Source organism: Lepidothrix coronata, unplaced genomic scaffold (assembly GCF_001604755.1).
Source record: "Lepidothrix coronata isolate B3197 unplaced genomic scaffold, Lepidothrix_coronata-1.0 Scaffold316, whole genome shotgun sequence".
NCBI classification, from domain to species: domain Eukaryota; kingdom Metazoa; phylum Chordata; class Aves; order Passeriformes; family Pipridae; genus Lepidothrix; species Lepidothrix coronata.
Window position 1 is genome coordinate 70,663 of NW_016690496.1, and position 11,119 is coordinate 81,781.

General features: G+C 66.5%; 1 protein-coding gene across 1 annotated transcript; it reads right to left on the reverse strand.

Moving 5' to 3' along the window:
* Nucleotides 1–574: 574 nt before the first annotated feature.
* TBKBP1 (TBK1 binding protein 1) lies at nucleotides 575–8,473 on the reverse strand. Its single transcript, XM_017837892.1, has 10 exons — nucleotides 8,252–8,473; nucleotides 8,054–8,176; nucleotides 7,871–7,975; nucleotides 7,261–7,414; nucleotides 7,000–7,178; nucleotides 6,593–6,642; nucleotides 3,180–3,298; nucleotides 2,439–2,460; nucleotides 1,652–2,354; nucleotides 575–838 (listed from the first exon to the last, which is right to left on the reverse strand). The coding sequence occupies exons 1-10, from the start codon at nucleotides 8,471–8,473 to the stop codon at nucleotides 710–712; spliced, it is 1,806 nt and encodes a 601-aa protein (XP_017693381.1). The 3' UTR covers nucleotides 575–709.
* Nucleotides 8,474–11,119: the final 2,646 nt, after the last annotated feature.

Sequence of the window (11,119 nt, forward strand, 5' to 3'; positions counted from 1 at the left end):
GGGCTCAGGGTGAGCGGCCGCCTGCAGCCCCCCGGCCAAAGCAGGGGGGTCTGGGGGGGATGGAGGGGGGCTGCTGGGGGGCTGCGCTGTCCCCACGCCGGGGGGGGTGTCAGGGAGAGCCCCCAGGGCCGCGGAGCCCAGTGCAATGTGGGGAGGGGTCCTCGCTGCGCCCCGGGGTCCGTTTCTCAGCAGCATCTTTGGGGGGAGGGGGGAGACACTGAGGGGAGGGGGCGCTTTTAGTGTAAAAGATGTTCGAACTGGTGGGATGGGGAGAGGGGGACCGAGAACAAGCAACTGCCCCCCAACCCCAACTCTGACCCCAGGAGCAGGGGAAGGGGCAGCCCCTTCCCCTCACCCACTTCCTGGGGGCCGGATGCAGGACCCGGCCCCTCGGATCCTCCCTGAGATCAAGCAGCGACACCCAAGGGTGCAGAGGACACCCAAGGGCACAGACAGGTCCCCTCCGGCCACCACCTGGGGTGGCGTGATCCCGGCACCCCAATTCCTGCATCCAAACTGGCATGGATGCAGGGATGGGGTGAGGAACCCACTTACAGGGGGCTGGGGGGGCTCCGGGGGGCTCCGGGGTGTGTGTGGGGGGCTCAGTCTTTCTGTAGCTACTGAAGACTTGGAGGTATTTCGGGAGCCGTGGCGCTCCTGGTGTGTTTTCATGCAGCATCCAAAGGTCGGGAATGGGCGGGGGGAAGGCTCAGATCTTGCTGTTCTCCAGGTGGGAGTCGATGTGCTTCACCAGGGCATCGTCCGGGTACCCGATGGGGAAGGCCAGCTGGCACAGGGGGCAGCTCCTCACCTCCGAGTCCACCGTCTCCAACAGCAGCTGTGAGGGCACAGGGTGCTGCTGAGACCCCCCCAGGGTGACCACATCCCCCCCATCTCCTCCCTGGGACATTCCCGCTGCCGGGGGCAAGCTGGGTGAGAAACGGGGAATCCAAGGCACTAAACCCTGCCGGGGGGGTGGGTTGATGTTTCCTGCTCTCCAACCCACAGCAACACCCTCCGAGGTGTGGGGGGTCTTCAGCAGCAGCTGTGGGGGCACAGGGAAGGGCTGAGACCCCCAGACTGACCATACTTCCCTCACCATCCTCTCCTTGGAACATTCCAGGCACCAGCACCAAGGTGGGTTAGAAACGTGGAATCCAAGGCACTAAACCCTGCCTGGGGGGTGGGTTGATGCCCTCCAACCCACAACAACACCCTCCGGGGTGTGGGGGGTCTCCAATGGCAGGTATGGGGACACAGGGTGGTGCTGAGATGCCAAGGGTGGCCACATCCCCCTCCATCCCCTCCCTGGAACATTCCAGGCACCAGCACCGAGGCGGGCGAGAAACGCGGAATCCGAGGCGCTGAACCAGACCCGTGGGGCGGGTTGATGTTTCCTGCCTTCCAACCCACAACAACACCCTCCGGGGTGTGGGGGGTCTCCAATGGCAGGTATGGGGACACAGGGTGGTGCTGAGATGCCAAGGTTGGCCACATCCCCCTCCATCCCCTCCCTGGAACATTCCAGGCACCAGCACCGAGGCGGGCGAGAAACGCGGAATCCGAGGCGCTGAACCAGACCCATGGGACGGGTTGACGTTTCCTGCCCTCCAACCCCCCCCCGAGGGGGGCGTGGGGGGCTCCCACTCACGTTGATGGAGGGCCAGGACTGGGCGTGTTCCGCCCGGGCGTAGGCAGCGGCCGTCCGGCGCACGGCGTCGGCGTCGGGCGCGGGGAAGCCGGCGCAGAAGGAGGCGCAGCGGATGGCGCCGGCCTCGGGGCTGGGCGGGCTGGGCAGGGCCCACTCCTCCTCGTCCGACGACTGCTGCTTCTCGAAGCGCACGTGCTGCTCCTCGAAGGGCTCGTGGGCGCTCAGCGGGGCCCCCGCGCCCCCCAGGTACACGTCCCCGTAGGGCCGGTGCTTGGGCAGCGTGGAGGCCTCGGGCTGCAGCCACAGCGAGCGGCTCTGCTGGTACAGGGCCACGTTGGTCACCTCCGAGTAGCTGCGGCGGCCCTGGAAGCCGGCCTTGATGTGGCGGCTGGAGGGTTTGGCGTAGCCCAGCTCCATCCTCTCGCCGGGCAGCCGGTGCGGGGACGCCGAGGCCGGGGACGGGCAGGGCGGCGGCGGGGCCGGGGATCGGCGCTGCTGCGCCGGGGACTGGCTGGAGGGGGGCACCGGGGACCGGCGCTGCTGCGCGGGGGACTGGCAGGGGCCGGGGGCTGGCGAGCGGCGCTGCTGGGCCGGCGACTGGCTGGGGGGGCCCGGCGAGCGGCGTTGGAGGGCGGGGGATTGGCACTGGGAGCGCCCCGGCGGGGCGGGCGAGGGGCACTGCGGGGCGGGCGAGCGGCGCTGCTGGGCCGGGGAGTGGCACTGGGAAAGCGGGGAGTGGCACTGGGACAGCGGGGAGTGGCACTGGGACAGCGGGGAGTGGCACTGGGACAGCGGGGAGTGGCGCTGGCCTGCGAAAGGAAAAACCCCCCGCCCCGTTAGCTCGGCGGTGCGGAAAATATCCCTCGGGCATCCCGGGTGGAGGGGGGGATGTGGGAGGGACCCCCGGCGGGAGGGATGATTCTGGGGTGGGAGGATCCCGGGGTGGGATGATCCCGGGGGTGGATGCTTTTGGAGGGGGGTGCACCCAAGGATGGATGTTCCCAGGTATGGATTCTCCCAGGCATGGATGCTCCCAGGGATGGATGCTCCCAGGGATGGATGCCCTTGGGGTGGGATGATACCAGGGACGGATGCTCCCAGGAATGGATTATCCCAGGGATGGATTATCCCAGGGATGGATGTCATTGGGGTGGAATGATCCCAGGGATGGATGTTCTTGGGGCAGGAAGCTCCCAGGAATGGATGCTCCTGGGGTGGGATATTTCCAGATGTGGATTCTCCCAGGTACATTCTTGGGGTGGGATGCTCCTGGGGTGGGATGCTCCTGGGGTGGGATGCTCCTGGGGTGAGATGCTCCTGGGGCAGGATGCTCCCAGACATGGGCTCCCCCGGGGTGGGATGATCCCGGGATGATCCCTGGATGTTCCCAGGGCAGGACACTCTCGGGGACCAACACCCGCGTCAGCTCAGCAGTGTCAGGAGTCCGAGGGCAGCCAGCCCACCCTCCCGGCCCCTGTGCCCCCCTCCCTGCCTGGCAGTGGGGTGCAGCCCCCCGTGCCCCCCTTACCGCCGTTGAGGCCCTTCTCCTGCAGCAGGGCCCGCAGGATCTGGCTTTGCAGGGAGCTGAGGTTCCGCAGGCGGCACAGCTCCTCCGTCAGCTCCGTGTAGGCCAGCGCCAGGTTCACCCTGCGGGGGGGGGACAGCAGGGTGGCTCTGAGGGTGACAGACCCAAACCAACCCAAATTCAGCTCGAAAAGTCGTGGGAGCAGCCGGGAGCATCCAGGAGGCGGGTCCTCACCCCCCTCCCCTCCCCGAGAGCTCTGTGACAAATCCATCAACCGCGCCCCGGGTTGGTGTCGCTTTCCCAGCCCGAGTTCTCCGCGGGGATGTGAAGGGAGAAGCCGCCTGTGAGGGCCCCGCGGGGCCGCGCTCGGCGCGTCCTCGCAGGCTCCGCTGAGCCGTTGTGACACCCCCGGCACCCGGAGCCGCCGCTCGTAACCGCGGCTTGACAGCGCCGGTCCTGCCCCTGCCCCCGGGGGGACGGCGGGGAGAGCAGGGGAAGGGCAGGAAAGCAGGGATAGGGTGAGAAAAAGGATGAAGGGGAAGGGAAAAAAAAAGAGGGAAAAGAAGGAAAAGGCTACGCGGAGAAAAAGAAGAAAAATAAGGATGCAGGAGGGAGAGCGAGAAAATAAGAGAGGAAGAATATAGGGAGGGGAAAAAAGAGGGAAAAGAAGGGAAATGAGGATATGTAGAGAGGAGGGAGAAAGAGTGGAAAAGGAGGAAAAGGAGGAAAGGAGGAGAAAAAGAAGAATACAGAGAGAAAAAGAGGGAAAGTCGGGAAAAGAAGGAAAAGGAGAAAAAGAATGAGAAGAATGGTGTGTGAAGGAAAAGAAGGAAAAAAGGAAAAAGGAAAAGAAGGAAAAAAAGAAAAAGGAAAAGAAGGAAAAGAATGAAAAGGAGAAAAAGAAGGAAAGGGAAAAAGGAGGGAAAGAAGGGAAGTGGGAGAAAGAGGATATAGACCTTTAAAAAAAAGAAGAAGAAAAATAAGAAAATAAGAAAAAAAAGAAGAAAATATTGAAAATCGGAAAAAATGAATGGAATTAAAAAGAAATAAGAAAACGGGGGGGGGGGAGGATGGAAGAAGAGAAAAAAATAAGAGAGTGAAAGAGAGAAAAAGGAAAAGAAAATGAAAAGCAACACACGTTTCCCCATCTGGGTGGCCAGGACACGTCCCCGAAGTCCCCGTGGCCCTGCCAGGGTGGCACCGAGGGCACAAAGACCTGGAGATGTCCCCGGACAGAGCCACCCCCGAGACCCCCCAGTCCAGCCCTGCCGGCCCCCTCCCCAGCTCCCCCCGCGCATCCCGCCTGCTCCCGTTTTCCACTCGGCTCGTCCTTCCCGAGGAAGACCAAGCGGGAATTGCCGCGAGCTCAGAAAGGGCGGGGAGGGAGGGGGGGGGTGGGAAAGGGCAAAACTAAGAAAAGAAAGCAAAAAGAAGGAAAAGCGGCCCCGCGCCCGCTGTGGCAAAGCACCAGAAAATCACCCCGGAGATGGAAAACGCCGATAAGGCGCTTTTTCACACCAAAAGAGTGGCGGAGAGGAGCGGGTGACAAATAAAGAGCTGAATCGGCGAGATCAGAGCGGGGAGGGAAGGGCTGAGCCCGGGGAGGGGGGAAGGTGCCCCCGGGGCAGGGCTGTGCCTCAACTTCCCCTTCCCAGCCGGCGGAATTTGGGTTTAGAAGGAAGGTGGGATTGGGAGTTTTGTTTCCCCCCGGGGGGGAAAATGGGTATTGTGGGAAGGGGGACAGGGAGGGGGGGATAAAACGAGGGGTGAGCACGGGAGGGGTCCCAGGCACGGGAGACTGGATTTGATGGAAATAAAGTGAATTAAGGTGGGGAAGGGTGGGGAGGGATAGGGAGGGGACCCTCCCCCGACCCCGGGATGTGCAGCAGAGAGGTGGGCACCTCCCAGGGGTGCCAGTGTGGATGGATCAACCCCCTCCCCGGGTCCCCCCACACTGATTTATGCTGGGAAGACAAGGAACAGCAAAAGCTTCTGGACACCTCCGGAAAAAGAGGGGGAAGCCCAACACCTGGGCACCTTCCCAGCCCCGTGTGTCACCTTTGATCCATCCACAGCTCGGCACAGGCTGCCCAGGGAGAGGTACAGTGCCAGCCTGGCACGTCCTGCCTGGTGCCACAGTGTGGGGGGGACACGGGGGTGTGAAGTCCCACTGCCACATCCCAGGATGGGCATGGAATGGGCATGGAATGCGGGGAATGGAGGCTGCTGCCGGATCAAACCGGCTACAGGTGGCTGATTTCAGGCTGTGCCCACCCTGATGCCACCGTCAGCCCCAAGGGGTCTGGTCACAGCCCCACCTCCCATCAGCTATTCCCAGATTTGGGGTGTCTTGGCCCAAACCCCCAAAGCTGAGACGCTCAGCCCTTGTCCAGCACTGCACATGGCACCCAGGGGTGCCCAGATGGAGCACCCACGGCTCGGGGCTGCAGCCAGGGGGGCACTGGGAAGAGGTGGAGGAGGGACCCACACCCAGCACTGGCACCACGAGGGGTCCACACCCAGTTACACCAGTGCCAAGGGAAACCCTCCAGCAGGGTTTGGCCTTGGAGAAGGGGGAGCCAGTGGCTCCAGGTAAGCTGGGCATGATCCTGGCACTGCCCAGGGCAGATGGGCTGGAGAATGATTGGCATGGATTGGTGCCATAGGAATGACATAGACTGGTGCCATAGGGATAGCATGGATTGGTGCCATGAGGATGGCATGGGTTGGTACCATAGAAATAGCATGGATTAGTGCCAAAGGGATGGCATGGATTAGTGCCAAAGGGATGGCATGGATTGGTGCCATAGGGATGGCATGGCTTGGTACTATAGGAATGGCATGGCTTGGTGCCACACAGTGTTGCCCAGTGCCACGCAGCTGGCACAGATTGGTGCCCTGTGGTTGGCGTGGGTTGGTGCCCTGTGGTTGGCACGGGTCTGTGCCGTGGGGATGGCGCGGATCGGTGCCCAGGCGTGGCACGGGTTGGCGCTGTTCGGTGACAGCCGCTGATCCTCGGTGCTGCTCGGCAGCCACGGGCCGTCAGTGCCCTCTGGAGGCAGCTCCGAGGCTGCACCGGGCACCGGACACGGCACCGGACACACCACCGGGCACCGGGCACTGCACACACCGTGTGGCACCGGGCACCCCGAACCCAGAGCCCTGCTCAGCTCCAAATTACCGGGGTGCAGCAATTTTGGGGTGCAGGACCCCAGCAACTGCTCTTGGGGTGCAGGATCCCCCCCGCTGCAGCACCTCAACGTGGGGAACCCCCAGGGACCCCTCCCAAAGCGGGTCCTGTCCCCACCCCGGCTGTGACGCCCAGTGGTGCCCCACAGACGGCCCCCGTGTGCCCCCATCCCTGCCTGCCAGAGCGGGGACCCCCCACCACAGCCCAGCCCCCTCCCAGCACTTACTGGTCGTCGCCCACCTTCTTCACCCAGGCCATGTCCCGCTCCGACTGCTCCTGGGGAGAGCAGGCACCCCCTCAGCACCTGGCCCCCCACCCACCACGGACAGGGGGTCCCACAGGGCCAGACCCTGCCCCATCCCTGCTCCAGGGAGAGCAGACACCCCACCAAACCCCCGGACCCCCACCCACCACGGACAGGGGGTCTCACATGGACAGACCCTGCCCCATGCCTGCTCCGGGGAGAGCAGACCCCATCAGCACCCAGACCCCCACCCACCACGGTCCAGGGGTGGTCCCACAGGGCCAGACCCTGCCCCATCCCTGCTCCAGGGAGAGCAGACACCCCACCAAACCCCTGGACCCCCCCCCAGCACGGACAGGGGGTCCCACAGGGCCGGGCCCGCCCCGTACCTGCTCCCGGGTGTCCTGCAGGTGCTTCAGCTCCGCCTGCAGCCTCTCGCACTCGGCCTTGAGGTGCTCCTCGCGGTGCTGGGCGCGCTGGCTCTCCTGCCGCGCCGCCTCCAGCTCGGCCTCCAGCCGGCCCTGCGCCTCCATGGCCCGGCTCTGCCAGCCCCCGGCGCGCTCCAGCACTGCGGGACCCGCACGGATCAGCCCCGTCCCAGCCGGGAGGGGGCCCGGGGGGTCCCGCGGGGCGGGGAGGGGGCGGCTCACCGTGGCTCAGCCCGGGGTTGGGGTGCAGGGTGAGGAAAGGCACCTCCTGGCCGGGCATGGGGGTGCCCAGCCCCGGGAAGGCGCCACCGTCGCGCTGCCGCAGCTGCTGCTCCAGGCTCCGGATGCGGCTCAGGTGAGTCTCCACCAGCGCCCGCTGCCCGGGGAGGGGACAGGGATGAGCTGACCCCTCTCCCTGGGGCTCGTCCTGCCCCAAGCCCAGCTCTTGGGGTCCCCGTGGTGCTGGTGGGGGAACTGTCCCAGCGCACGGCCGGCCCAGAAGAGGGTGGCAGGCTGGGGGTGGCCCCTCAGCTGGCAGGGAATCATCTGGGTGGGAAAGGGGAGCCAGGGATGCCCACCCAACCCTGGGAGTAGGACTGGCACCACACAGGAGCTGGGAGCATCCTTTGGCAGGGTTGGAGGGGGAAGATGGATAAAGCTGAGCCGGTGCATCACTACAACCCCCGACATGGCCCAAACGGGGCCGAGCAGCCACGGCCCCCCCAGGCCTCCATCCCCTGGGGTGGAGATGCCGTCGGCCCAGCTGCTGCCACGGAGAGGGGAAGGGCACCCCAACGTCCCCAGGCCCCGGGGGCCATCACCCATCACCCACCATCTCTCCCAGCTCGGTCTCCAGGTCAGCCTTCTCCACGCAGAGCTTCTCGTACGCCTGGATCATCTCCTCCAGCTGCTCCTCCCGCTCTTTGCTCTTCTGCAGCTGCCGGGGGAGCAGGCGGGGGGTGGGTGGGCAGCTCAGGGACCCCCCATGTCCCCCATCCCTGCCCTCCCCGCTCACCTCGTGCTGGAACTGGTTGAGCTGCTGCTGCAGCGACGCCTTCTCGCTCTTGAGCAGCGACGTCTCCTTGGCCTCGTAGAGGGAGAAGATGTGCTCCTCCCCGAACTCGCCGATCAGGGGGTACTGCGGCCGCGGGGCAGGGGGTCAGCGGGGCCCCCCCGGCCCTACACCCCCCCCCAGCCCCTCCTGACCCCTCACCTTGACCTCGTACATCTTGAGGCGGCGCTTGAGCGTGGAGTTCTCCCTCTCCAGCCCCGTGAGCCGGTTCTTGATGTCGTCGTAGGCGGTGATGAGGGCGAAGTGCGAGGCCGAGCACATCTCCCCCGACAGGTCGGTGTTGGGGCTGTCCAGCCAGTCCTCGTCCGGCCCCAGCGCCTCCTGCGTCAGGATGCTGATGTCGTCCTCGAACATGGAGTCCATGTCCTGCCTGGGGGGGCACAGGACGGACAGACAGACACACAGACACTGCTGATCACGGGGCAGGGATGGGCCCGGCCAGGGTCTGTGGGGACACTGGGGTGGGATCCAGGATGGATGAGCTCAGATGGGTCCCGGGGACAGAGCGGGGTTTGAGGGAGCTCAGCGTGCCCCAAAAACAACAGGTGATGGAGGAGGGACAATCCCAGGAGCTGCCACAGTGTCCCCGGGGATGGCAGGGGGACACTGGCCGTGCGATCTCCTCTGTCCCCACCAGGGAAAGGAGGGACAGGGGGTCTGACACCCCCCAGCCCCCCCTCACCGCCCGGGCCGAGGGCGGGAGCAGAGCCCATCCCCAGCAGAGCAGCCCGGCAGGGGGGACACGGTGACTTTCCCCCACATCCCCTCGGGGAACGAGCACCAGAAATAGCGTCCGGTGCCGCTGCCTCCCGCCCTGTGCCGCACGCGAGCTGCTTCCCGGCCTCCCACGCCTCCGCGCCGGCACAGCCCGCGCCGTGCCCTATATACCGGCGCTGCCGCTCGCCCCCCGGGGCCCACCTGCCTCCTGGCACCGGCCCCGCTCCGGCCCGGGGGGCGTCCCGTCCCGCCCACCCCCCGGACAAGGATTGTGGGTGGTGGAGGATCCCAAAGCCGCCGCCCCCGGTGGCTCCCGGGTTGTTTGGCACGGCCGTCCCGGGGGGTGAGGGGGCAGTGCCCGGGGTGCTGAGCCCCGGCACCCGCGGGTGGTGCCCCGGCACTGCCCCCCGTCCCACCCAGGGACCCCGTGGGCACCGGGGTGGCCACAGGGCAGGCGCAGCCCCGCCGGCTCATCAGACATCTGGGAGCCACGGCCGCACAAATAATTCATGGCACAGAGCCGGGAGAGGGAGGAGAGATCTGCAGGGGACGAGGGGGGGACAGCACAGCCCCCCCGAGCCACTGGTGCAGCCTGGGGACAGCCCAGCCCCGCTGGGCACTCCTATGGGCAGTCAGGGGCTGAAACAGGGATAAACCCCCCGGCACCACGACCCCTCTGAGGGTCTCAAATCCACCCCCTCCAGGGTGGTGATGGAGGGGACCCACCTCTGCTTGGGCACCGTCCTCACCCCTTTGGGGAAACTGAGGCCCCCCTGTAAGCCAAGAGGAGACTCCCCAAGCTCTGGTGTCCCCTCAAAGCAAGGCCCCAGAGTCCTGGTCACTGGGCTGTTCCCGGCCCCCTGCCCAGGCCCTGCCTGGGGGCACCGTGGGGACAGGACACACAGGGCCCGGAGGCAGCTCTGCACCCCCAGCCTGGCCTGGAGCCCCCTGGCCCGGCCCTGCTGCTCCCCAAACTCCCGTGCCTCGGTTTCCCCACCCGTTCCCCTCCGTGGCACCCACCTGGCAGCGGGCCCCAGGGGTGGGGCGAAGCGGCGCGGGCTGGGCAGGGCTGCGGCGCGGGCACACGTGTCTCAGGCGTGGGCAGGGTGGGCACACGTGTGTGTCTCAGGCGTGGGCAGGGCGGGCACACGTGTGTGTCTCAGGTGTGGGCAGGCAGCCACGGCGGGCAGGTGCTCCAGGGACTGTCCACGGGAGGGTCAGGGGGAGGTGGTGACGTTCTCATGAGGTTCCAGGGTTACCAGCCGAGGTGCCCACGGCAGCGACGCTCCCTCCGCGTTCCTTCCGCGCTCCCTCTGCGTTCCCAGTAGCCAACCCCTCCTCGAGGCCTACAAATTCCTTGGAAAAGAGCGAAAATGGGGCTGCAGCTCCCTGGTGCTGGGACAGCCGGAGGCAGCTCGGCGCTCCGGTGTGCCCGTGGGAATAGGGCTGGGGATGGGATGTGCCAGGCAGTGGGTGCTGCCGGGCCGCTGGCACCCAGCTGGTGTTGGGGACAGACCCCACGCCGCTGCCTGACCCCCCCAAACAGCCCTCTGGGGGTCGAAGGGGTGCAGCCAGCAGGACCCAACCCAGGGCAGCCCTCCCGACCACGCACCCCCTGCCCCGAGCCTCGGGGGGCTGCGGGGGGACGAGCCCCCTCCTCATTGCTGGGATGCTCTGGGCGCCTTCCCAGCTCGTGGGGGCTGAGGGGAGGGGGCGATGCCACGGCCAGGGCCACGAGCAAGGGCAGCGGCGTGGAACAGGCGTGGAACCGGCGCGGAAAGGGGGTCAGTGCGCGGGTGAGTCCGAGCGGGGGTCGCAGCGGGGGATGCGGGGGGGTCCGGCCTGTGGCGGCCCCGGCGCCTCCGGTAAACCCTCCCCGAGCGCCCCCGGCCCCCCGCGCCCAGCCCGGGGCCGCACCGGGCCGGGGGTCGCCGGGCGGGAGACGGGGACGGAAACGCAGGAGGGGTCCGGGGCGGAGCCGGGATGGGGATGAGGATGAGGATGGAGCCAGGATGGGAATGGAACCGGGATGGAACAAGGGACGGAGACGGGGGGACGGAGCCGCGGATGAGGATATAACCGGGAATGGGGATGAGGATGGGGATGGGGATAAGGATGAGAATGGAGCCCGGGATGGGGATGGGGATGGAGCAGGGGATGAGGATGATGATGAGGACGGAGCCAGTGATGAGGGTGAAGCCGGGGATGGACCCACGGGGGTGAAGGCGGCGGGGGGAGATGGGGATGGAGACGGGGATGGGGTCGCGATGTGGCGGGAGGAGACAGGCCCGG

Coding starts and splice junctions, on each gene's coding strand:
- TBKBP1 (XM_017837892.1), bottom strand. CDS start 8,473: ATGGACTCCATGTTCGAGGACGACATCAGCATCCTGACGCAGGAGGCG. Junction 8,177..8,251: donor TCAAGATGTACGAGGTCAAG/GTGAGGGGTCAG, acceptor CCGCGGCCGCAG/TACCCCCTGATCGGCGAGTT. Junction 2,355..2,438: donor CAGCGCCACTCCCCGCTGTC/CCAGTGCCACTC, acceptor CTCCCCGGCCCA/GCAGCGCCGCTCGCCCGCCC.